Raw genomic sequence first — 26,670 nt, forward strand, 5'->3', positions numbered from 1 at the left:
CAGGCATATATACTTCATGCGCCTATCTACCCAGATACATGCATAGAGGCATCACACTACACACATAAACACACAATACACATGCACATACATGCACAGAGGCATCACACTACATACACACAATACACATGCACACACATATACACACACATGCAGAGGCATCACACTACATGCACAAACATGCAATACACACACATGCAGAGGCATCACACTACATGCACAGACATGCAATACACACATGCAGAGGCATCACACTACATGCACAAACATGCAATACAAATGCACACACATGCACAGAGGCATCACACCACACACAATACACATGCACACACATGCACAGAGGCATCACACTAGATGCACAAACATGTAATACACATGCACACACATGCATGCAGAGGCATCACACTACACACACACTCAATACGCATGCACACACATACACAGCAACCAAATGATCAAGGAAAGGGATCAAATGTTCACAGTAAGTGAGCCTGGATAGAGTATTCTCTGTCCTGTGCTTACTCTTGCAACTTTTTTGTATATTTGACTTTATTTCCAAAGTAAGTTTTTTAAAAAAGGAATGCCCTCACCTCACCAGCCACCACCCCGTACCACCCCCTCAAATACACCTCAAGCAGATGTTGGGACCAGGGTCCCTCTCTTGGCGCTCCTCTGCAGGGCTGTGGTGTACCCACTAGTGAAGACAGACACCTGTGCCCCAGCCCAGCCCCAACCTTCTGCTTGTCCCTGCACCCCAGGTGCTTATGCCCAGCTCGAGGGTGTAGCAAGCTTCCCAAAATCTAAGGGGAGGGGGAAGGGAGGCCATTCCATCCCTGAGGCCTGGCAGAGCGGGTTAACCTAGGGACCTGGTGTTCTGGGGCCCCATCAAGGCCACCCTCCTGCGCACCTGTACCCACACTGAGGAATGACCTCAACTGCCACACCTGCCACCATCTCTGGAGGTGGCTGTGGCCACATTAGCTGAGCTCAGCTCAGCCCAAGCAGCAAACTGCACCTTGGGGTCTCCTCGTATGGTGAGAAGATCACAGCAGAAGCTGGCATTGGGGAGTCAGGGCACCACGATGCCAGTTCTGGACATCCCCTCCTGTCTGGGCTGGACACTGGCCCCAGGCACCTCTCACCCGGAAGCACACCATCGCCCACCCCTGTGCCCTGGACCCTCCACAGGGCCAAAAGGGGGGTGCTGTGCCAGAGAAGTGGCTGCCACCCACCCTCAGAAAGTCTCCTCTTCCAGCCTGACGGTTCCACAGGACTGAGGTGACACTCTCCCTGGCCTCACAAGTGGTGGCCGAAGCCCAAAGCCCCCGAGGGCCTCATCACCTGCCCCTACTCTCCTCCCCTGGTCCCTCAGAGGTTGCCCCGGGGCTGCCCAGCCTGCGGGGGCCCAGCCCTGACCACGACAGCACGTTAAGGCTGCCCTCGGGCCTGAAGGAGACCATTCCTGCCCCACAGCTGCTCCTGGAACCAAGCCGTCATGCTGCGGCGTCCTGGCTGCCCCGTCCGTCTGCAGGAGCCCTGCCATCACCCACGGAAGCAGCACTGCCATCTCCCAGCCTCACCCTCCGCAGGACACCAGGGAGCATCAGCCTGCTGTTGTGGCACGTGCAGGGCTGTGACTTCTCACAGCTGAGGCCCTGACCTCAGGCAGCTCGCCCTGTCCTCGGGAGGCCACAGAGCTTGGAGGAGTGCCCAAGACACCCCTATGTCCAGAGTACACTGGATGCCCCTGCGCCCCAGCTCTGCCCAGATGCTAGCAGTTGCTGGTCCTCCTTTGACTCTGGGTGGCCAGGACACGTGGGGGAGGGAGGGTGCTGGCCCCAAACAGCCCCACAGGTCATGTGGACTTCCCAAAAGCAAAGGGGCCTCGTGGCAGACCTGTCCTGAGATCTGACCCTCAGCCCTGGGCCACGGCAGGAAGCACAGCAGGTCCGATGGGCACCCCTGGAACTCACGGGAGTCGTTCCAGCACCTGGAGCCTGATTAGCTCAGCGAGTCTGGCTCCTCTCGCGTGAGCTAAGCAACCCAGCAGGACGAGGCCTCGCAGGTGCCCAAACCAACGCTCCCACCTGGTCCAGCTGGCGGCGATGTGTGAGACACCTAGGCCTGTGCCCGGCTGCCAGGAGAGGAGGGAACCTGGACTGCCATCCAGTCCGAATACACCACGACTTACCTGCAAGCAGCCCACTCCCTCTCACACTCCACCAGGGTCCCCTCCTTGGCAATCCTTCTCAGTAATGAGGGGCTCTGAGAAGCCTTCCAGGGAGGGGCCTGGTGGCTCAAGGAGCCTCTGAACGGGGCTGCTTTTTTCTTATTGCCATGTAAGCCCTATGAAGGTGTAAGCAGGGCTTAACTGCTTCTTTTCGGGTGTGTGCACCCGAAACTTAGCCGTCTTCCCGACGCTGAGGGAGCCAGGAGTCATGGCTGTGCCTGAAGCCACACAGCAACAGGACTGCTCCAAGCTGGGAGCCCAGGTGCAGATTCCTTTCTCATGAAGGTGGGCTCACCGCTGGCATTTGGCCAGAGAGGGCATTTCCGTCCTACCAAAGACTTCAATTCTGGACAGTGAGGAGCCTGGGAGGGCCGGGATCCAGCCCAAAGCACCACAGGCCCGGGCTGTTTAACACGCAGTGCAGGACAGCCAACTGCAAAGCCGTCCTGTAATCCACCGGAAGCCCAGGACACTGGCTTCCAACTGAGCTACAACCAGACCCTCCAAGGAAGCTTCCAGAGGCAGAGGCATCTCAAACAGTACATCCAGCTGTAGGCTGTTCCAGTAGCTTAGCATTCATTATGACATTGAAGAATTCTAGCATGGGCCTGGCACAGTGGCTCACGCCTGTAATCCTAGCACTTCGGGAGGCCAAGGTGGGAGGATCACTTGAGGTCAGGAGTTTGAGACCAGCCTGGCCAACATGGTGAAACCCCTTCTCTACTAAAAATACAAAAATCAGCCACGGTGGGGCGGGGGGTGGTGAGTGCCTGTAATACCAGCTACTCCGGAGGCTAAGGCAGGAGCATCTCTTGAACCCGGGAGGCGGAGGTTGCACTGAGCCCAGATTGTGCCACTGCCCTCCAGCAAGAGCAAAACACCATTCTAGCATGGTGTGCTTTGGGGAGGGGCAGAAGGAACAGGGAACAGGGCTCACGGGGCTGGCTTTGAGGGAGGGAGGGGTGAGAAATACTAACAACTTACAGCTCTTTATAAAGCAAAATGAGATGAAGTCCATCCCCCTCCACCAGCCTATGCCTTCCATTTCTCCCTTCCCCTGGTGGGCCTGGCTCCTGGTGTGGCATCACCACGCACCAGGAATGCAGGCAGGAGGCCCCTGACACCAGACGCAGCATCAGTTCTACAAGTTGACAGAGGGAGAAGCCACCGACTCCTTCCGTCTTTGGAGCCCTCAGGAGAGGCGTTGCCTAGACCGTGCTTGCCAGTATCCATTTACAAGCCAGTCAGCAACCACCGCTCACCACCACCTCCCACTCCATGGGGACGAGAGTACCCACTTCTTCCACACCAACCAAACCAACCGAAGCAGCATGGCACCCGGCAGTCCTGCTCGCCACCTCTCAGCACCTAAACGGCGGGAACTCACCTTCCTCTAAAGGAGCCCGGAACTTGCACACACGCCAGAAAATGGCATAAAATAGGAACTAGCCACTCGAGGCTGAAAATGGAGCTGCAGGTGGGAGCGCACAGCCTGCCTCTAAGGGGCCTTCACAACAGACATTTCCCTAAAGCAACTACTAACTTCTGGCAGAGGCGGTGACAGCTGGGAAAGGGACACAGGGCTTTCTGGGCTGATGTGAATACTGTAACTTTATCACATACTTGTCAACTTCGGCAGATGTATACAATGTGCATTTCGCTATTTGTAAATTTTACCTCAAAAGGCAAACAAACTAAACAACTATTAAACTCTCACCGCATAAAAAAATAAGAGGCACTGGAGGATGAATGGAGGGATGGAGACGGTAAGGAGCCCTGTCAGAGAGGGTGCGGTGCCCAGGTACAGCACGCGTCCCTGTGTCTGCGCTTCAGTGTGCTGGGGGACAGGTGAGGGTGCCACGTAGTTTATTGTCTTAAATTAACAGCTCCCTCCTCCCAAGCTAGTGAACAAGAACCCCACAGCTTGAGAAACACAGGGCTTTGCAGCTTAAAAAACTCTAAAACTCATCAAGTAGGGTGAAGAAGGAGATGACGCCCGGCTTGCTAAATAGTACTGTTTATTAAGGCTTGTATTCTCCTAGAGGAAAGAGTCCAGTGTCGTCCAGGACTCCACTCAGAGAGAAACAGTTCAGAGGAAGTGACACGTTCTAAATACAAGTCTAATGATACAGCTGAACGTTAACTCAGAGGGTCTTTTGGAGCAAGGAGTTTTAACGAAGCGTCTGCTTTCTAGGACAGTAAGGGTCCTCTACAAGGGCACGTGCAGATTCGGGCGCTGGAGCGTCAGGCATGAGCACCATTTTCATGCTTAAACTCAAACTCCAGGTGGTGGCGACTTCAACGGTCCCTCATTCCACAAAACATGACAGCAAATTCATTTTCTAAAAAAGTTTTGTTTTTACCCATTCAACAAGAAAAAACATCAGACACACACAGTGAAATTTACAGCCAGCAGCATCATCCATCACACTGTCTGTACTATCAGATCCTACACTTAAAGCTCAGCAGTACTGGTATAAGGACTTAAGACAGCATCCGGATTCTTAAGCAAAGGGTAAAATTTAAAAAGATCTGCAGACAACAAAGAACGCCTGAGCCTGAACCAGACGTCCACACATCACGCCCCCGGCCCGACTGGGCAACAGGACAGCGAGCGGAGGGAGAGGCAGCTGTTCAGTGGGCAACAGATCTGGAAGGAAAGACTTTCCAAAAAAAGAAAACATGTCTGCCAAATGTGAAAAATTAAAAGTTATCTTTCTGTCTAGTAGAAAAATCAAATGGGCAAATTAGCACTTTAGACTGATAAAAGATAATAAAATGATGAATCAGAATGAACAAGATAATCATTGACCTTTTCAGTATTTTCAGATTTTATCAGAAGGCTCTCAGTGACAAAGTGACTCATGGTTTTTCTGTTTGCTATGAAGCAGTAATGGGATGAGAAATACGAGGTCTCATAGAACAGTATCAAATGACTGTGAATTTAAGAACATAATTTCTGCCAAAATAGATGCTTCATGTGTTTTTAAGGATACTTGTATTTCACATTAGATTGGTCTCATTGATAAGCTGACCAAAAAAAAATACTCCTTTATTAGTGGCTTCTAGAAGATTAGAATACATAGAAAAGTACAAATAAATGCAAGTTCATTTGGGCAAAAATAAACAACAAGAAAGGCAAAGATGCAACGCTCAACCCCGCACGGGACGACACGCTGGAGCTGACCAAGCACACGTGTTTTAAACTGTTTTCAAAGTCACATGTTAGAACATGTAGGAAACTGGTTTCTCCTTATTGTTTGTTCCGATTCTGCCGTTCCTGTGAAAAGACAAGAGGTGAACATGCTGAGTAGCCATGCCACACAGCTGAATCCCTCCCAAAAGTGAGGTCCAAGGCTGCCGGTGGCTGCTCCTGCACAGCTGGAGGTGGGAACCTACTCGGTGCCCGAGCCACACCAGCACACGACCCTGAGCTGCGCTGCGGCCGGGTCCCACAGACCGGGGCTGTGTGGTGGCTATCCACACAGGTATGGCAAGCTCCCCAACCCTCTACTAGGAGAAAAGCACCAACCGCCACAGTCACATGGACCAACGTCTGCTGGGAGACCTCACTTCCCAGAGCTATCTTTCCCTCAGGTGCCACTATCATCCCACATGGAAAGACGCTTAGCAATGTGAAATCCTCTGCACTCGGGGCGAGGAGCTGGCATGCACCAGGCTCTCAAGCAGACTATGGAGACAGAAGCTAGTCTTCTGTATTTTATCTCATTTAAACTTCTCAGTGGCTCAAAGGACACCAATATCTTTCCAACTGGCTATCAAGGTGGTGTGTCACACGGCAGGAGGACCCGTGTGGGCCTGTCCAGTTCAGGCCCTTCCCACTCCCCAGCACACTCCCACAGCAAGGAGAAGACCATCTCCCCCCAACCCCACGACTAGGCTGGCTCAAGGCAGAGCTCCTCTGGCCAGGTCTGCTGCCCACTCCCATAAGAGAACCATCTTTTCCAGAGCGTGCGTGACACACAAGCTTGAGACTTACACCTGAATCTTTCACCACCTTTGCCTCCCTGATGGGAAGGGTCTAAAAGCCCCCTCCCTCAGTCTCCTACAAGGCAGCATCCGAAGATGAAAATGTGCAATCCAAGGAGCACATGCTATACCAGTTGGCTAGAGAGGCGTCCCAGGCCCAGTGTGGTGGTGTGCACCTGTAACGCCAGCTACTTGGGAGGCTGAGGCGCAAGGATCACGTGAGCCCATGTTTTGGCTAGAGTGAGCTATTATCTGCCCTGCACTCCAGCCTGGGCGACGGACAGAGACCCTATCTCAAAATAAAAATAAAAAGATACATCCGAGGCACATCCAACTTTATCTGGCCCCCTTATCTATCAAAATGCAAACCAATAATGAAAGCCAGTGGACAGGACACCCATTTAATCCTCTTTTGCTAAAAATGGACTGAATGTGTCTTCAGGCACTGCAATGAACACCAGCCTCCTCAACTGTGGCTGCTCTCAAAAGCAGCTGTGGTGCTCTCTGTCCTGAGAAGGCGCCAAAGTATTTGGATTAAGGAGCTGGGTAGGCAGGTGCTAGTCCTAAGAATTAACATCTCCTTCCTCCCCTCAAAATGTAAAACTGGAAAAATTAAGAACTCTATATTTTGCATTCTTTTAAAAATTGTTAAAAAAAAATCTCTTCACAGGCTGGGCGTGGTGGCTCACACCTGTAATCCTAGCACTCTGGGAGGCCAAGGCGGGCGGATTGCCTGAGCTCAGGAGTTCGAGACCAACCTGGGCAACACGGTAAAACCCCACCTCTGCTAAGAATACAAAAAAATTAGCCAGGCATGGTGGTGGGCGCCTGCAACCCCAGCCACTGTGAAGGCTGTGGCACAAGAATTGCTTGAACCTGGGAGGCAGAGGTTGCAGTGAGCTGAGATCGTGCCACTTCACTCCAGCCTGGGGGACAGAGCAAACCTGTCTCCAAAAAATATACTTAACAAAAGAGGTATGTATTGCTGTTCCCAAAAAAACAAATGCCTATCTCTTGAATTCAAATAGTGATGTTAAAGCCAATCACAGGGAAACTCCCCAGTTCCCTGTCTCCCTTCAGCCCTTATAGACAGCTACAAAGTTCACTGTGTGCTCTTTAAAATACTATTCCTCATAAAATTTCTTAAAGAAAGAAGGACTGACAAGTCCAGCTCGTTCTTTCAAGGAATGCTCAACAAGCATCCAGGAAATGCTTATTCCTAAGATTCTCTCTGCTCTCCACTTGGTTTCCAAAGTCAAGGGGCCCCTCTGTGGAGCCAGCCAGAGCTCATGCAGCGATGACCCGAGGTCGATGTGGGGTCAGGTCAGGGGCACCTGCAGCCAGGTCCAGGACAGTCAGTCTGAGGAACTAAGCGATGCTCACAGTGTGGGACACTCATCACTCTCACTGTTTTAAGCCAAGAAGTGGCCGTTTATAGATTTTTTTTAAAAACCAAAAAACGTATCAACCCAGGACTTGGTCTGACACTGCTGCCATAGAAACCGTCCTAAGAAATCAGTATGTGTCCAAATCTATGGCTGAACAGCGATCCTGCAAAACGCTAACTACATTTCACTTTCTCAACACTCAGTTTATGTATGAGCTTGAACGCAACGGGGCCAAACTCTAAATGATAAACAAAACGTGGGTCTGTTCTTAGAAGTCCTGAGAGAACCCTGTGGAAACTACCCTGGGTCCACCAGCACCCGCAGTTTATGATGACTGAGTGGAGAGCCACTCCTCACGACTCTCTTCAGTACACTCTGCTCTTCGAACTGCACCACTCTTCATGGGAAACCCAAGAGGGAAAAGGCGTGAGACACCCAGAGTCTGCCCTAGGACACCTAAGACTTCAATCCTGGATGAGCCACTAGCCCAGCCTGTTAAGCGTGGCATCTGTTAAGCAGCCTGGAAGGCAGGGAGAGCCAGCACCCAAGTCCAGTCTGGGGATCTCCTCAAGAACCACCTCCATTTCCCTACACTGCCCAATAAGCTTAAAAAACATCTGACGCCGGGCACAGTGGCTCATGCCTATAATCCCAGCACTTTGGGAAGCTAAGGTGAGAGGATCGCTTGAGCCCAGGAGTTCAAGACCAGCCGGGGCAACACAGCAAGACACTGACTCTACAAAAAAGATACAAATACTCGCCAGGCATGGTGGTGCACGCCTGTAGCTACTCAGGAGGCTGAGGCAGGAAGACTGCTTGAGCCCAGGAGGTCAAGGCTACAATAAGCTGTGATTAAGCCACTGTACTCCAGACTGGTAAACAAAAAACAAGTTATTTGAGGCTGGGCACAGTGGCTCATACCTGTAATCCAGCACTTTGGGAGGCTGAGGTGGGTGGATCACTTGAGGTCAGGAGATTGAGGCCAGCCTGGCCAACATGGTGAAATCCCATCTCCACTAAAAATATAAAAATTAGCTGGACGCGGTGGCGGGCGTCTATAATCCCAGCTACTTGGGAGGCTGAGGCAGGAGAATTGCTTGAACCCAGGAGGTGGAGGTTGCAGTGAGACAAGATTTCACCACAACACTCCCCACTGGGTAACAGAGTGAGATGCTACCTCAAAAAAAAAAAAGGAAAGCTATTTGAAATTCCACCAAACATTAACAAATCAGGTTCTCATTTGTCACTTTCGATTATATGAATTAATGTTAACACTGACCCACAAGGGCCCCAAGCTTTCCAGCTTGGCTAACGGTTTAGGGGAGGGCTACCTAGGTCCTTCCAGTGATGTTCTACTGGAAGCCCGGTGGGACTTGCCCTGGAGCAATTGAGACACAAAAAAGCAGTTATCTAAGGATCAGGTTTTTATAATGCAAGTTGCAGGACACTAGATTTAAGTTGCAGACACAGTATGTAAGAAGAGAAACTGCACGCACACACACACCCAGCCAGCTTCCAGTTTAGCCAGCTAAGAACCTAAAGCTTCATTAGCAATTATCCCTGCAAATTCAGCAATTACTTGTTTTACACCTAAAAGAACTATGTCTGTAACTGCAACTACCCGGAAGGCTAAGAACTGCTCGAACCCTGGAGGCGGAGGTTGCAGTGAGCAGAGAAGGTGCCACTGCACTGCAGCCTGGGGGACAGGGAGGGACTCCATCTCAAAATGAAATCAAAGAGTTAAAGTACAGAATTTCAGTAACTGGAAATAAATGACACCCTCTCCTCTTCTCATAAAAGAGAGGGACCAATACTTTTCCAAAGTTCTACAAGCCCCGAGTTGTTCAGCACTTGTGTCACGTAAGACTGCTGACAGCTCTATTCTATATATCCCTAACATGCCACGTACACGCCTTTCTGCCCAGAATACATTAGGACACTCGGCGCTGACAGATGAGTAATTCCTTTCTGAACAGAGACCTGAAAAAATACTGAAAACTCATCTATTATCAACTGACACTTCATGAAGGGGTATTTTTTTAAAAGCAGGAGAGAATCTCAGGATAAACTCTTTTAATAAAGGAAGCTTTATGAAGTGTGTTATCATCATTTTCCCATTGCTGGTGCCAGTGTATGGGCATCTGAGCCCTGACGAAGAACAAACACTCCGTCCTGCCCTACCTCATGACAGCAGATTCAGGAGTCTGGCTACAAGTCTCAGGAAATCAGGACTGTCTCAAAAATATCCAATCAATGGATTTTTGATATAGGATCCATATTTGTTATTTAAAATGTCTGGATTCCAAACCTACCCCCCCACCACCATTTTCTTTACTACCTAGATGGAGTCAGTCTGTTTCCACAAGGCTGCCTGGACCTGGGCCCGCCCACCTGCGGCCAACTGGGAGACCTTGGGAGCTGCCCATCATGGGACCCAGCTCAGACTCAGCTCGGCAGACCTGCCATATCTGCTCGCCGCCAGGCCACCTGGTCTGAGTGCAGCACCAAGGACGCACCTGCATGGCGGGTGCCGGCAACAACCCGACTCACCTTGCGCACCACCTCCTCCTCCTCCTGGCGCTTCTCGTAGTGAGCAAAGTCATCGAAGATGGAGGTTGTGTGCTTGTAGGAACTGATAATTTTCAGCACTTGTTTTGCTTTTTCTAAGGGCACCTCCTGGGTGTCCCGGGAGTTTGTGACGGGTTTGTTGTCGTTATTCTCCAGTCTGATGTGCCGGAGCTGGTTATTGGGCACATCCTTAACAAAAATCCACTTGACATCAAACTTCCCCTTCCACTTGTCCTGAGACCAGACCCCAGCACTGGTGCCGTAGTCCACGGGGGACTTCATCTCAGCCACCCCACAAAAATGCCCACTCCCGTTGACGCTGAAGAGCAGGTAGACGGGCCCCTTGCTGCTCACGCAGCGGAAGGCGCTGTCCAGGCGTCTGTTGCCGTGCTCCGTGCTACACCAGATAGAGTACTTAATGGAGCGGTGGATGTCATCCTCAGAGTAGCTCTTGATGATGAACACACGCCCGCTTTTCAGATTCCAGTCAAATTCTTTAGGGTTATAGCTGTGAGCAGCCTTCAGTTTTTCAAGGACGGGGTGGGATTCGACGCTGGGGGCAGCGTTAGGCTGGACACTTCCAGGAGAGTTGCTATCACTGCCAGCCCCTCCACTCTGCCCAAATGCTGCGTTTCTGTTGCGTGGGGCGACCCAGCGGGTCTGGGGTGGCTGCTGAGGGCTCTGATACTGCGGTTGAGCCGAAGGTGGGGGCTGTGTTGGGAGAGGCGGAGCCACCTGCTGGGGCGGTGGGGCAGCCTGCGGGGAGGGTGCCTGTTGGGGGACTGGGGCCTTCGGCACAGGACCCTTGTTATCCCAAGTGCCAATGTCCATGTTATGCTTTATAGGTGGGGGGGGCAGCGCACCCCCCATGACAGGCCCGCTCTTTGTTTTCATTTTAGGCTGTGGTTTTGCAGGCTTGCTAGCAATGGCAGCCCATGAGGTCGGCTTTGAAACCGGCATGTTCACATTTGCCCCTCCATTGCCAGAAAGGACACCAGTCAGTGCCACACTGCTGACGACAGAGCCCACCGTCTTGACAGCAGAGGAGCTAACGTCCCCGATCTTCAGGCCAACCATACCCTGCTCCAGGCTGTTCATCCCGGGGGCCTTGCTGAGGGTGTCACTATGAAAGCCTGGCTGCCCATCCACCACCGTGCCGCCCAGGGAGCTCGGGGGGTAGGTGTAGCTGCTCCCATAGGCAGAGCTCTGGGTCTGCTGACCTTGAGACCCACTTGTCCCCCATGCTGAGAAGGCAGGGTTTTCAGGGAAAAAATTAAACCTGTGCTGATAGATGTTGTTCCCCAGGCCCCCAGGCTGCCCAAAAACAGCATCGTGCATAAAATGATGGTCTCCGTTACTGAGCTGTCCATAGGTGGTGAGGTATGGGATCGGAGGGTCCCCTGCAGTGGACCACGGAGCCTCATTGAGGGAGTAAGGAAATCCAATGGACGGCGGGTAATAGCTGGACAGGTAGGGGTCGCTCATTGAGGGGTAACTGTTACTCTGCAAAACAAACACGTGACAAGTTACACCACTTCTACAACACGAGAAGATGCTGAAAATGCCAGCCACCACTTCCTGCTTAAGCATAGGTGGGGCAAAAACAAGGCTGGCAGAGCACTGGGCTACTCCTTCCAAAAGGAAAGCTACGGTCGTCAATGTGAGAACCACATGAAGACAGAGAGAAGTTAATAATGAACACAAACCAGGTGGTTGTCTCGAAATATGAAACAGCATTTGCAAGGCTCTGAATTCAGGCTATATGACTGAGCTAAGCCTCTCCAGAATTAGCAAGGTAGCAGCCCCTCCCTCTACTCTTACCTAAAAAGAATCCAGAGTTTGATGAGAATGCTTAGGACAGACACGGACAGTGTCATGGGAACTGAAATGGCTTTGTAAGGCAGAGATATTTCCATTGGCAAACCAGGATGTGCAGGGCCAAGAGGCAGTCATCTCCAGAGAACAGACCCCAAGCTCAGTGATTACTCAGCAGGCCCCCAGGCGCCTACCTCTGGGCCTTGACACCCCTCCTGGGACACTCTCCCCCCGAGACATCCTTCAAGGGTGCTTCAAAGGCCCCTTCCACACACCCCTCCTAGCAGACTCCCACGCCTCTAAGTCCAAGGGGGTTCACATTCTCATGGTTTCCTGGGCGCAGAGCTGGGCTCCTGGAGTGGGCCCCTGCACAGAGGGCCCTGGCTGGCTCCAGGTCTGTAGCTGAGAGAAAGCATCCCAAGTATAAAAACTCTGCTCTCCAGTGGAGAGCAGCCCCCGCTTTGGGTGCCAACTCAGTTGGGCTTCCTTACTGAAAACATGTCTATGTGGTGACCAGAACCTCGAGTGTTTTTACAGTGACGGAACCATGAGGCAAAAAGGTCTGCTAGAGAAGGTGAGGGCTTGGCCACATCATAGGGGTCTCCGAAGAGCTGCCCAGGGCACAGATTTAGATTTTGGGTCAGCAGTTCTGGGACAGCATCTCTTTGGAGACTCAACCAAGGGTCTGGTCAGAACTGGGTCCCTCTAACACTGCCTTAAAATGGCTTTTGTGTGTGTGTGTGTGTGTGTGGGTGTGTGTGTGTGTGTGCGCGCGTGCACGCGCGGACACACGCAGGTGGGTGAGAAGGGGTCCAGCGTGAAGCAAGAAGGCTCCCGCCTGGGTGCGTCATCTAAGAGTGCCAAAATGCTGTTCTGAAATGAAAACAGAGCAGGAAGTAAACACAGAGCTCTCCAGTCTGTGACGTCTGTTTCAGATTTTTAAATAGTTTTCCTGGTCCCTTCCCCCAAGTCTCCCAAGTAACCAGAAAGTTCCACATAAAGAACATAGTCTAGAGACCTCATCTCCCAACCTCGCCCGTCACATTTGCCTTTCATGTTGGCATCAAAGGCCACGCTCTGAAGGATAACAGCACCTAGCCAGGGACACCAGGTGGGAAGGGATCTGAGCAAAGAGGGAGACTGTGGGATCCCAGACAATGAGAAGGGCCTGCTTCACTGGAGGGATGACCGTAAGCAGCTCTCCCTGGGGGCAGCGGCCCAACACCAGCCAACATTAATGAACTAGTGACCTAGCCACCACTTCCTGCCTCCTGCTCCCATCTAGAACACCTAGGGCTTCAAGAATCGAATTTCTTTTCTAATTTGCTTCCTGTTGACTGCTCCATTTGTGAGCAGACAATTCCAGAATCTTTTTTTTTTTGAGACAGAGTCTTGCTCTGTCACCCAGGCTGGAGTGCAGTGGCGTGACCTCAGCTCACTGCAACCTCTGCCTCCCAGGTTCAAGCGATTCTCAGGCCTCAGCCTCCCAAGTAGCTGGGATTACAGATGCACACCACCATGCCCAGCTAATTTTTGTATTTTTAGCAGAGACAGGATTTCATCATGTTGTCCAGGTTGGTCTCAAACTCCCAACCTCATGTGATCCGCCCGTCTCAACCTCCGAAAGTGCTGGAATTACAGGTGTGAGCCACAGCGCCCAGCCTCAGATTCATCTTTTAAAATGCACTAACTACTGCTTCCCTGTAACAAAAATTTGAGATTCTAGGGGTATAAGACGACAAGTGGGACACTATCAGTGTTCCACAAACATGTGAGAAACCTGAGCTTATTCCCCCTCAAGAGGATTTCAATGATGTCCGCTCCTTTGCTGCAGCCCTTCCCTGGGTGCTGCCCTGTCCAGCAGGCCCAGACAGGAGGGTGGGTGAGCGAATCAGGGGCGGCCTGTGCTGAGGACCTGCTCCTTGAATCACTGGCCGCAGGTGCCTTTAAGGATGGCAGGGTGAAGGAGACAGTCCCCCTACAGGGTAGCCAGCCCTCCTCCTTCCCATCAGCTGGACATGCGCTCCTCAGCAGCGCTGCAATCACAACATATCCTCCTTCCCACGCAAAAAGAGTAGACAGAAAAAAAAAATCTCGATGACTGAGTGGCATTCTATCCACTTGGCCACAAAACCAACCAGAGGAGCCAGGCCACAGAAACAGATGCCCAGGGACACTTCTGACTTACACTTAAAGCCTTAACTAAGACAGGACATCACTTAAGAACTGAGAAAATGCACCTTATATTAAGCATTTAACATCCCTGAAAATCTGTTTTAAGTACGAAATGGATACACCTAGCACACAGGCCGCACAGACACAAGAGCCCACAGTGAGCCATCCAGCTTCCCTCTCCCCAACGTGCAGGCCCTGCATCCTAGCCGGTCCTCTCCAAACCCTTCAGCCCCAGATCACCACCATTCCCGTCCTGAACCACGGAAGAAGGTGACTCAAAATCTGCTCTGCCGGCAGCCCTAAGCCCTCCCAACACTTTCTGTCCTCACCAGGTTACACAGCCCACACACGTAGGCTGTCTATAGTGACCTCGGGTACTAGGGGCCCAATTTCCGTTTTCACCTCAATCTTACTGACAGCCCATTTTCTTTCTTTCTTTTTTTTTAAGAGACAGGGTCTTGCTATGGAGTGCAGTGGTTATTCACAGGTGCGATCCCTCTACTGATCAGCACAGGAGTTTTGACCTGCTCCGTTTCTGACCTGGGCCAGTTCACCTCTCCTTAGGCAACCTGGTGGTCCCCCGCTCCCGGGAGGTCACCATATTGATGCCGAACTTAGTGCGGACACCCGATCGGCATAGCGCACTACAGCCCAGAACTCCTGGACTCAAGCGATCCTCCCACCTCAGCCTCCTGAGTAGCTGGGACTACAGGCACGTGCCACCACGCCTGGCAACAGCCCATTTTCTATGACATCTGCCATCTTTCCTTCAAAATTCTGAGGGTAAAGCAGCACGTTAATTTGTAAAGCTATCTGAAGTAAGTCCTGTAATAAGAAAACCCGGAAGTGCTGTCCTCTGCCTTCTTTACGATCCACGTGTCAGCCTGCTGCTCCACACTCCTTCCCTGGTAAGGGAGGCTGTCCCAGTCATGGTCCCAGTCACAGTGGTGGGAGACACCTATTCTGGTCTAAACTTACAGCAACTGACTTCAATGCGCACTGGAAATGCACAGTGCAGGCTGCCTGTGAACCACACGAAGCCTCCCTTCAGAGCCTCTGATCTCCCTTTGTCTCAGGCACCGCCAGGCACAGGCACACCCCTGCTCACTCACTCCCAAGTGCTGGATGAGCTGTGCTGCCCCCTAAACATCGCTTAGGACCATGGCTCCGTCCGCACCGAGTTATGAGCATGAAAGTTTACTTCTCAGGGATATAGTTGCACCAACTGAAGTTATAAGAACAAATTCTAAGCTTGCTCTTAACACATGACTACCTCTGAGCAAACGTTATTTTGGTCCTGGTAAATGAGCAGCATAAACAGACCTTTAAAGGACAATACAGGCAAAATCATTTCATCATCCTGCTCCTCGGCAGCCGCACAGAAGACCGTTGTACACGTCCACATCCTGGGTAACTCACTGCAGGCCCTGCGGTGAACTTAAGACCTCATGTAAGAAAGGCTAACACATTTCAGGCTGGGCAGTGGCTCAGGCCTGTAATCCCAGCACTTTGGGAGGCTGAGGTGGGTGGATCACCTGAGGTCAGGAGTTCAAGACCGGCGTGGCCAAGACAGTGAAACCTGTCTCTACTAAAAATACAAAAAATTACTGGGCGTGGTGGCACATGCCTGTAATGCCAGCCATTTGGAAGGCTGAGGCAGGAGAATCACTTGAACCCGGGAGGCAGAGGTTGTGCCACTGCACTCCAGCCTGGGCAACAAGAGTGAAACTCCATCTCAAAAAAAAAAAAAAAAAAAGAAAGACTAACAAATTTTAAAGGCAAAATTGGAGTCCCCTGACAAAGAAAAATACAACTTTAGATTCTTAAGCCTCCTCCTGTGACTAACTGGAAAAAAAAGGATAAACAAAATAGATACTTCAAATAATTAAAAAAACTTTAAATAATCAGGGAATATTATATCTCCAGGTCATTTGAAAATCTAAACAGTAAAACACAAAGAAGCCCTAATTCTACAACTAAGAGCAGTTTTATATACTTACTCAAATTTAACCACATTAAAAAAAAAGAAATTCCCATCAGGATGACCAGAACCATTTAAGTTGAAGTTAAAATGTTTCCTTCCTGTATCAGCTTTTCTGAAATGGAAAGAAATCTGAAATTGTTCAAATACTTTCAGTATTACAAACAAAAATGTAACTTGGAATTGAAATGACCAAGAGGAGGGACAAGAGAGAGAAGCAGAAAGGATTCCTTCAGAAGCCCAAGACGAACAGAGAGAAGCATTTGCTTAATTAAAAAATAAAAAACAAAACAGTAAGTTATGTAAAAGGAAAAGTATCCAGGGTACTGCTGAGAGGTGAGGGAGCGACATGGCTCCTGGGAACTAACGGTGACCCAGGACTGGGAACAGGCCTCCCGTGACCTGTGGTTCCTCAGCAGAAGCCTCAGGAGACACAGAGAAAACGTGAGAGGAAAATAACTGAAAAACCCTCATTTACTTACTCGACTGCTCATTTTTCAGATCTGTTTTCAGGGCTCATCCTTCTGAGACTGCAATTTCAGCCCCTCAGCTGGTGGCAACAATATGCAGAGACAGCAGTTTCTGACAGAATCTCTGCATTTGTTCCAGCAACTCACCAATAAGAAGCATGTTAAGAGCCCACTGTGCCCTTCCAGCTGTGTTTCTGGGAAGCCGCTGTGATGGCAAATGCCTGCTTAGCAGGCACTGCCACTGGGTGTTTTAAGGAAGACCATATTTTTAGATACTCCCCTGCTGGCCCTCAGGTAACCCCGGGCCCACCAGAGCTGCCCGTACACAGCAGGAAGCCCTGTGCCAAGCATCTCCAGGCTGTTCTCAAGGAACTTGTGAATGCTCTGATAAGGAACTGAGTTCAGTGAAAAAAAACACCCAAAACCTGATGGGCAATTTCGTCACTGTGTGATCAGTGTACTCACACAAAAGGAGACATGCGTGTGGAGGCAGCGTCCCTGCTACACACTGAGGCTGTCACCTGTACTACGTGCAACTGTACTGAACACTGGAAGTAACCGTAACATCGGTAAGTTTCTGTGTGTCTAAACGTGGAAAAGGTACAGTAAAAATAAGGTGTAAGAGATGAAGAATGGGACACCTGTAGAGGGCAATCCTGGTGAATGGAGCAGGTGGGACTAAAGATGCTCTTGGTGAGTGAGTGAGTGAATGTGAAGGCTGGGTCCTTCCTGGACACCACTGTTGACTTCATAAACACTGTACACTCAGACTACACTACATTTTTAAATTGTCCTTTTTCCAATAATAAACCCTAGCTTACTACAGCTTGTTTTACTTTACAAACTACTTTTTTAAAAGCTTTCAGTTTTGACTCTTTTGTAACAACAGCTTAAATCACAAATACATCATATAGCTGTATAAAAATATATTTTTTGTTTTATCCTTATTCCATAAGCTTTTTTCTATTAATTTTTTTTTAACTTTTTGAACTTTTTTCTTAAAAACGAGGAAATGGCCTGGCACAGTGGCTCATGCCCGCAATTCCAGCACTCTGGGAGGCTGAGGCAGGACTGCTTCAGCCCAGGATTTCGAGACCAGCCCAGGTAACATAGTGAGGTCTCATCTCTAGAAAAAAATCAAAAATGAGGCAGGGAGATCACTTGGGCTCAGGAGATCAAGGCTGCAATGAGCCACCACTGTACTTCTGCCTGGATGAGGGAAAGACCCTGCATTAAAAAAAAAAAAAACCTAAAAACACAAAGACACAAACGCCTAGACAGGGTCAGGGTCATTCTTTCCCTGTCTTCCACCTCCACACCTTGTCCCACTGGAAGGTCTTCGGGGGAGTAACAAGCATAGAGCTGCCCTCTCCTGTGACACCAATGGCTTCTTCTGCATTCCTCCTGAAGAACCTGCCTGAGGCTGCTTTATAGTTAATTTTGTTTTCTAGTAAGTAGGCAGAATATGCTCTTAAAAGTATAGTAAATATGTAAAGCACTCACACTTACCATCAACTTCAAGTATTACATACTGTGTGTAACTGTGCGTGCCACGCTCTGCTATGACTGGGGCAGTAGGCTTGGTCACACCCACTGCATCACCACAAGCACGTGAGTAATACGCTGCTCTATAACATTATGGTGGCTCCAACACCACCAGGCGACAGGACTTTTTCAGCTCCATCATCATCTTAGGGGACCACTATCATATATGTGGTCATGTGGTCTGCTGTTGACTAAAACGTCATCGGCAGCACAAGTACAGGTGGCCTTGGTAATTTCTGTCAGTGAGGTCACAGCAAACACACTCAGTCTGTCCATCAGCGAGTGCACAGGAGGCCTGAGGGGCCAGCAGCATCTATTCCCAACTTGGGCATCACACAGAGACAATGTCTTCTAAACTCTGAGCAGGAACTGCGCTGGGTCATTTCACAGTCTTTCCTTTCAGAAAACAAGAGTACTGGGAAACTAGAAGTCCCTGAGCAAGCAAAGCCTCAAAAGAGAAAATCACAACAATCAAGCCCAACCCAGAGGCCTTCACTCCCAGCTCCTCTGCTCTAACTGCCATTCGGGTCACAGAGCAGAAGACAGAGGCTGCGCAGTTCAGTTGCAAGCGCTGCGAGGGCACGGAGGACGGAAACTCTAGCACCAGAAGCACGGCAAGGAGAGTGAGGCCTCCCTAAAGGAAGGGCCACAACCCCACACGGCCCATTACAAGTTAAACCAATCTAACCTGCAGGCATTCTCCTAAGACTTTCTAAACCACTCTAAGTATTACAGTTTCACACAAAATTCAAGAACCACAGTAGCCTCCAATTGGCTACTACAAGCCATATCTGGATTCTTCTTTTTTAAGCACCCAGGGTCAGGCTGCACACAGTGGCTCCTGCCTATAATCCTAGCACTTTGGGAGGCTGATGTGTGCGGATTCCTTGAGCCCAGGAGTTTGAGGCCAACCTGGGCAACAGAGCAAGACTTCGTGTGTACTAAAAATTTAAAAATTAGCTGGGCGTAGTGGCAAGCACCTATAGTCCCAGCTACTCAGGAGGCTGATGTAGGAGAATCACCTGAGCCCACGAAGTCAAGGCTGCAGTGAGCCGTGATCGCAGTATGCACTCCAGCCTGGGCAACGGAGTGAGATGTGTCTCCAAAAAAAGAAAAAAAAAAAAAAAAAAGGACCCAGAGCTAATGGGTATGTTCACTATCTTAACTGTGCTTATGGCTCCAGAGGTATGCCTGGGTAAATCAACAGCTATAAAACTCTACTGTATACTCTAAATACAGAGCTAAAACGCCCATTAACATAAAAATAATCTAATCCATTTTTAAAGAAATTTTCCCAAACAGCAAAAAAGCTCTGACTTTATAAAAATATTTTTGGCTGGGCACAGTGGCTCATACCTGTAATCCTAACACTTTGGGAGACCAAAACAGGAAGATCACTTGAGCTCAGAAGTTCAAGACCAGCCTGGGCAACATAGAGAGCCCCACCCTGTGTCTACGATCAATCAATCAATCAATCAATCACCAGGTATGGTGGTGCATGCCTGTAGTCCCAGCTATTCGGGAGGCTGAGGCAAAAGGATCGCTTAAGCCCAGGAATTTGAGGCTACAGTGAACTATGATCATGCCTGAACTCTAGCTTGGGTAACAGAACAGGGCCCTGTTTCCAAAACACACACACACACACACACAATTTCACGTGTACTGAAGCAACGTCCTTCCCCCTTTATTGGCTAAAATTCAGTACATGATACTATTCAAGTATTAAAATCATAAGAACAGTAGAAAACACAATTATTAAAAAAAAAAAAAAAAAAAAGTTCATTTAACTTCCTGCCACTGCCTCTATCCAAAAGCCCATCACTGAGGCCAAGTCAGTTCTGCTCAGAGGGACAGATTCTCCGAAGGCAACAACCAAGAGACAAGAAACAAAAGCAGGGTGGGGTCGGGGCAGGGCTGCCAAGACTCCACCCGTAAAAGGTTTCTTGGTCTCTAAGCAGCTTGATTAGCCAAGTGCAGTAGGACCGAGGGGGATGACGCAACATTCTAAGAAGTCCTAAGACGCCTTAGAAAAGAGCAGACCAGTTTTATTCCTGCACAGAGATGAGGTGAGGCCTGGTTTTACTTTAATGCAAACATGCCCAGTAGCTAAGGTTTACTTCGAGCTCAGGAGATGGAGCACTGGAGCACCTGCTGTGTGCTGCCCCACGAGGCCGAAGTGAGGGACTCACAGATGGGCAGCCCCTTGCCCAAGCTACCGGCCTGGAGGTAGGAAAGTGAGGCAGAGCAGTCTGGTTCCCGAGCCGGACTCTCAATCAGACACCGCTTCTCTCAGGAGTTTTGCTGCAACAGGAGCACAAAGGAGAGAGCACAGCTCCCAGTAGATTTTAACCAGGGCAATTTTATCCCCCAGAAAACATCTGCCAAGACAGTTTTGCTTGCCACAACCGGGGGAGGAGAGGGGGTTGTTAATGGTATCTAGTGGGTGGGAAGCCAGGGCAGCTGCTAAATATCCCACAATCAACAGGACAGCCCCCAAAAGAGAATGTTCCCGTGCAAAATGTCCACCGTGCCAAGGCAGAGAACGCCGGAATCACCTAAGAAAACAGGGCAGCCATGACTCAGTGGTCCTGCCATATCAGGTACTGTCTCAGCGTGTTCTGTGCAGCATCTGATGTCATCCTCCCAACAATTCCACAAAGAGTTACTACTCTCTCTGTTCCGCAGAAAAGCAAATTGAGGGAAGAGAAGGCAAGCCACCCGACACAGGCCAGTCAGTGGTGGAGTTAAAACTGAAACCAAGCTGAGCGCTCACAACTGTAATCCCAGCACTTTGGAAGGCCAAGGCAGGTAGGTCAACTAAGATCAGGAGTTCAAGGTCAGCCTGGCCAACATGGTAAAAACCACATCTCCACTAAAAATACAAAAAATAGCCAGGTGTGGTAGCAGACGCCTGTAGTCCCAGCTACTCAGGAGGCTGAGGCAGGAGAATTGCTTGAACCTGGGAGGCGGAGGTTGCAGTGAGCCAAGACTGGTCTCTGCACTCCAGCCTGGGTGACAAGAGCAAGACTCTGACTAAAATAAAAGACTGAAAACCAGGCGGCGTCCGGCTCCACAGTCCAGCTCTTAGCTGCTTTCCCAGACCACAATTCAAATCATCCAGAGCTAAAAAATAACCAGGAAGCTTCAGAAACACACATGTAACACACCTCCGCTGTGTCAAAGGCACGACATCACTGACCCACAAACACTGGAACCAACCAGAACTGTTTGCATTCCAACGCCAGCAGGATGCTACCTCCTCCACAGGGAAAATCATTTTCACCCCACTCATGCCCCCAGGTCAATGGGAGGTGCATCTTCATGAGCATTTTATCATTTCTAATACTTTAGTATGCTTCTTCGTTGTTTAGGATAATAATCAGAAGTGAGAGTAAAGGTGTGTTACAAAACAATTAAAACCAACTTAAAGACAAATGCATGCTAACAAAATAAACTTACCTGATTTGACTGTCCAGTAAGGTAGGGCTCGAAGTCACCGTCATGAACTGTATCCTTCTGATGTAAGGAACCATTTTGTACTAGAACAAAAAGTTGCAAGGTATTACCCTCAAATTTTAAGATTACTTTTAAGCATGGAAATCAAAGTTAGTAAGTCCATTTCCATCTATTTCTAGTAGAAATTATACTTTTATTTTAAAAGAGTACAACCGGTACAGAACTGATGTTTACACGATTAGAGGGATGATTCGAAACTTTCAATGATTCAGGCTAAATTTTAAATAAAGGTTTAATCATAATTTAGTGAGATTGATCAAATTAAGTGCGAACACACAATGCAAAGAACTCATAACCAGGTGAAACTGACATGGTCTAAGAAGACCTATGTGTGGCAAATGGAAGTGGAGCCTCCAAAAGCCCAAATGCACAATGCATGCCCGAATGCACCAAAAACTGAGGGAGAAAACTCAGGAGGGAAGGAGCTGCCACTGAATGGCTGTTGGGAGCTGTTATCTGACTCTCTACAGTGAACCCCAAATATCTGAGGCAGGTCTCAATCAATTTTGAAAGTTTATCTTGCCAAAGGTGAAGACACTCCCATGACGCAGCCTCAGGAGGTCCCAACGACACGTGCCCCCAAATGGTCGGGACACAGCTTAGTTCCACACGTTAGCGAGACATGAGAACAATCCATGTATTTATAATTGGTTTGGTCTGGAGAGACGGGACAACCTGAAGCAGGGAGGCGGCTTCAGGTCACAGGTAGGTAAGAGACCAGGGGCTGCATTCTTTCGAGTTCCTAATTAGCCTTTCCAAAGGAAGCACTCAGATATGCATTTATCCCAGTGAGCGGAGCGGGGACTGTGACTTCTGTCCTTTGTGCACCAGGAACTTCCCTGGGGCCGAACTGTGAGGGAGGCACGTAACTTTTTTGGGGAGGCAGGTGTGCCCGAAGCAGTTCCCCGTTTGGCTCAGCGATTTGGGGGGCCCGAGATTTATTTTCCCTTCACACCACTTACCTTCCCAGTGTTACTACGCTCGGCCAGAAAAAGAAAGCAAAGGTAAAGAGCGAGCCGGGCTTTACAATCCCAAAACACGACGAACCGTGTTTGGTTACACCTGAGCTCACACACGCAACGGCTAAAAGCGTGTTCCGAGCAAACGCGCAGCGTCACTGAGCGGTTTTCGCAAGTGCGCGCCCGGGGCCTGTATTCCAAGCCCGGCGGTCGCGGGAGGCGCGAACGGGCTCGGGCCCCGGCGGCCCCGGCGGGTTGGGCGGCCCCGGCGCGGGCCGCTCCGAGCGCTCGCTCCCTGCTCCCGAGAACCCCGGCCTCCACCTGTCGGGTCTCCCAGAACCGTCGCACGGCCTCAAGCGTTATCTCCCCGAAGCTGGCGGAAGACAGGACGTTTCCGGTTCCCGGGCAGCTTCCTGGGCCGTTCATCCCCGTCCTCCTCCGCGCCAGCCCGCGCCGGCCGTCCCGGGCCTCCGCTCACCTTTGTTGTCTTGTCCTTTTGTTCTCTGCGGCGCCGCAGGCCGGGACGCGGGGGGCGCACAGCCGGGGAGGGAAACGCACAGTTATTCACCGGGCACCGGGCTCCCGCCGGCGGCGCGGCCGCGCGCGACCCCGGCCCCCGCCACCCGGCCCCGCGGCCCGGCCCCGCGACTCCACCCCGGCCCCCTTAACCCGGCCGCGCTACCTGGGCGTCCACACTGGTGGCCGACATGCTTCATCAACAGCTCGGCGCGGGGCCGGGGCGCCCGCCGGCTCGGGCCTCCCCGACAGGCCGCGCCTGTCACCCTCGCTCGCGCGGCCCCGGGCCCCGCCGCCAACTCCCCGGGCGCCGGCCGGGCGGCGGCGGCGGCGGCTGCTGGGCGCGCGGGCCCCTGGCGAGGCGGCGGCGGCGGTGAGCCCGGGACGCGGACGCGCCGAGGAGGCGTCGACTCCAATGGCGGCCGCAGTGGCGGCGGCGGCGGCGGCGGCGGCGGCGGCGGCGGCGGCGGCGGAGGAGGAGGATGAGCCTACGCGGCGTCAGCGCGCGCGGGGCAGGCCGGGAGCGCGGCGAGCCGCCACGCTTCGCGCCTGCGCGCTGTGGTCTCGCGGGACGGATTTTGCTCCCAGGTCCCAGTCTCGCGCGGCGGGGCGGGGAAACCGCGAGCCGGGGAAGTCACGTGGGGCGCGTCCAGCGGCGCCGCCGGGCCTGGCGGGAAGGGGCGGGGGGTTGCCGCCCCGTGCGCGCGTCCCCACCACGGCCACAGCCGCGGACCCCGACCCGCTTCGGGCACTGGGGCCTCTGTGGTTTTCCCCAAGGTCCGAAGACTAAACGCTGCTCCGGTCGGCCAGCCGCGCTGCGGGTCAGTCCGAGGGTCCGTCCGAGGCCAGTCCGCCTTGCCCACCTCCCCACGCGAACGCCTGCCCGCCCGCAGCCCCTGCGTGTTCCGGGGCGCGCACCGCGGCCCTTGCCACGGGACCTGCGGGCTTTGTTGGCCCTGCGGCCTGGCCGTCAGCCGCCGCGGAGCCCTGGGCCCGCAAGAGGCTCGCGGGCTTCTAACCAAGCCTGCGTGTTAGATTCGTGACCCCGATTTCAGCACCAGGAGAAAGGACCCCGCGGCAGTGCTGTGCGCCCTGGCCGAGGCCGGGCAGCGGGACTTCCGTCTTCGTTCGGGGACGGACACCCCCTTCGTGGCTGCCTCTGTGCGAAGAGAGCCCAGTTCTCTTTTCCTGACCCCTCAGCATCCCGGCCTGGACGCTCCTCTGGTCAGGGGTTGAATTTCGCTTCCTGGAGCCAACTCCCTCCAGCGCCTTCCAGGTTCATCTTCTTTCCAGCTCTGGCAGGCGGAACATCTTCACGTGGCCCGGATCTGGGTCCCGCTCAAGGAGAAACCTGGCCTGGGGTGTCAGGCAGGCAGACGTCAAAGGGCTGTTCCACAAAGTGGGCCCGGGCAGAGGCGCTAAGCGGGGAGCAGGGACAGCAGGGACGGCAGTGGGGTCCCAAGACGGCTCCACGCCTGGACATCCACATCGGTGGCGCAGGAGGAGGTGGAAACGTCCGCCACAGAGAGCGAGCACGGCGGCTCCACATGTCCAGCACCGCTCAGGTGGCCCCTCACCGGGCCTCCCAGGGCCCTGCCTCGCCTAAAGCTGGGGAAAGCAGGCTGGGCGTGTTTCTCTGGAACAGAGCTGGGGAGGTCTGGTGCCCTGGGGCCCAATCTGGATGCACTGGGACTTTGATATGCTTGGGCCGTGCGCAGCTCAGGCCAACATGAAATCTGTGCATTTGGGGTAGATGTGAAAAAGACATGGAGAAGATGTGTGGGGATTGTAGGTCCAGCGGGGCTCCTGGAGGCACCCTGCCACCTGCCTCTGTGTGATGAGGCCTGTGCACCCTGGGCAGGGCTTGAGGGCCTGCTTCCCGGGACACTGAACTGCTTGGCGGCTGTGACCGCAGCCAGGGGGTGTCTGGGCGGTCAGAGTGGCCGCTCAGACTCTCACAGCTCCTGTCTGTCTTCTCCCACGGCTCACATCCCTCAGGCAGGACAGTGCAGTGGTCACCACTGGAGCTGAGAGCCACACAGCCAGTTACAGGGCCTTCAGCCCCAGGCCTCTCGTCCTCCGTGGGGGGTGACGCTCCCCTCTCACAGGATGAGTGCGTAGAGGAAACGGCATGCAGCCCTTGGCGTCAGGCCAGGGCTCCATCAACGCTGGTTGTGACCTGCTGCCTTTGCCTGCATGTGCCCAGGCAGTCACCAGACGCAGAACTGGCTGTGCAGGAAATGGCCGCTCAGAGCCTGGGGGCCTTCTTCCATGGCCGAGTGCCGGCAATTCGGGACCCTGGGGAGCCTTCGTAACAAAGTACCAGGAACTGGGGGGGCTTAAGTAACTGAAATGTATTCTCTCCCCGTCCTGGAGGCTAGAAGTCTCGGGCCAGCATCGCTGGGCTGACTTGGAGGCGAGGGCCATCAGGGAAGCTCCCCCGCCTCCTTCAGCCTCTGATGGAGGCCGGCAGTCCTTCCTCATCTTCGTCCTCACCTTTGTTGCCTTCTGGCCTCTTTCTCTGTCTGTGTCTGTTCTTATAAGGACACCCATCATTGAATTTAGGGCGCACCCTAATCCAGGGTAGCCTCATCATCATGCAATCATATCTGCAAAGAACCTTTTCTAAATAAAATCACACAGGTGCCGGGTGGACATGAGTTTTTGGGTACAGTCTTCAGCGCACTGCAGAGATCACTGGGGAGGGCTCACAGTGATGCCTGTGGAGAGACTTTGGAGGGGACTCCTGGGGCTGAGTGGGTTCTGCTCACAAATGTGATGAAAGGAGTGGCTCCCCCAGTGAGGCCTGAGGACGCGACACCATGCCAGCCTAGCCCCACTGGCATGGAAGAGGCTGGCGGGATTCCACAGCCACTGCCTGGACCCACCCAGGCTTTTGCTCTGAACTCCAGAAGGCTCCATGCTGATCCTGACATGGAAGGAGACTGCAGCTGCATGGGGGCAGCACAGGTCTAGCTGGCCGGGAACAGGGCACCCCAGAGTGACTTGAATGCAAGGACGGTGGCACCAGCGGGGGAGGCTGAGGTCCTCAGACCAGCTCTGGGGGGAAAGCCATTCCCTTGGCCAGGCCTGAGGACCTGGGAGCGTGTCACAGGAAGCCAGTAGTTGAGCTGCCTGTAAGCTTGAAGGGCCCCATCCACTACCCGGCCTGCCCAGGCTCACACCCCAGCCCAGCCCTCAGCCAGGCAAAGGGAGGGGACCCAGCACTGTCAGAGGCCAGCTGCTTCTCCCTCACCGGGAGCAGGCAGCTCCTCATGAAATAGATCAGAGGGTTTGCCGACTTCTCTGGGTGGCCCAGCAGTCTGGAGACCACACCTGCCATTTCCAAGCCTGCGCCCTCAATGACGTCAAAAGGGTCCATCCCATGTGGGCTGCCTCCTCTAGACGGGAACCCTCTTGCTCAGGGAAACTGTTGCTCATCCAAGAGCCTCCTCCCAGCAGCCGGCAGCACCCCCTGCCCCCCACCCCCCCTGCAGCACTCCCTCCCAGCAGCACC

The 26,670-nt window shown here is 52.3% G+C and overlaps 1 protein-coding gene across 2 annotated transcripts; it reads right to left on the reverse strand.

Moving 5' to 3' along the window:
• Positions 1-4,231: 4,231 nt before the first annotated feature.
• Positions 4,232-23,707, reverse strand: YTHDF1 (YTH N6-methyladenosine RNA binding protein 1). 2 transcript variants are annotated; one of them, XM_017515708.1, is made up of 5 exons: positions 23,320-23,707; positions 23,116-23,140; positions 21,622-21,701; positions 10,159-11,679; positions 4,232-5,510 (listed from the first exon to the last, which is right to left on the reverse strand). In XM_017515708.1, the coding sequence occupies exons 1-5, from the start codon at positions 23,344-23,346 to the stop codon at positions 5,484-5,486; spliced, it is 1,680 nt and encodes a 559-aa protein (XP_017371197.1). In that variant the 5' UTR covers positions 23,347-23,707; the 3' UTR covers positions 4,232-5,483. The 2 variants fall into 2 exon arrangements, with proteins under 2 accessions (XP_017371197.1, XP_037589826.1); XM_037733898.1 differs by lacking the exon at positions 23,116-23,140 and having other exon boundaries at positions 23,320-23,498.
• Between the last annotated feature and the right edge of the window lie 2,963 nt (positions 23,708-26,670).

This window comes from Cebus imitator, unplaced genomic scaffold, assembly GCF_001604975.1.
Source record: "Cebus imitator isolate Cc_AM_T3 unplaced genomic scaffold, Cebus_imitator-1.0 Scaffold555, whole genome shotgun sequence".
NCBI classification, from domain to species: Eukaryota; Metazoa; Chordata; class Mammalia; order Primates; family Cebidae; genus Cebus; species Cebus imitator.

What these genes read in the sequence shown, in the direction of transcription:
- YTHDF1 (XM_017515708.1), bottom strand. Translation starts at nt 23,346, where the DNA reads ATGTCGGCCACCAGTGTGGACGCCCAG. An exon ending in AAAAGGACAAGACAACAAAG is followed by an intron (nt 21,702 to 23,115) that starts GTGAGCGGAGGC and finishes TTTTTGTTCTAG; the next exon opens with TACAAAATGGTTCCTTACAT. An exon ending in AGGAGGAGGTGGTGCGCAAG is followed by an intron (nt 5,511 to 10,158) that starts GTGAGTCGGGTT and finishes GTCTTTTCACAG; the next exon opens with GAACGGCAGAATCGGAACAA.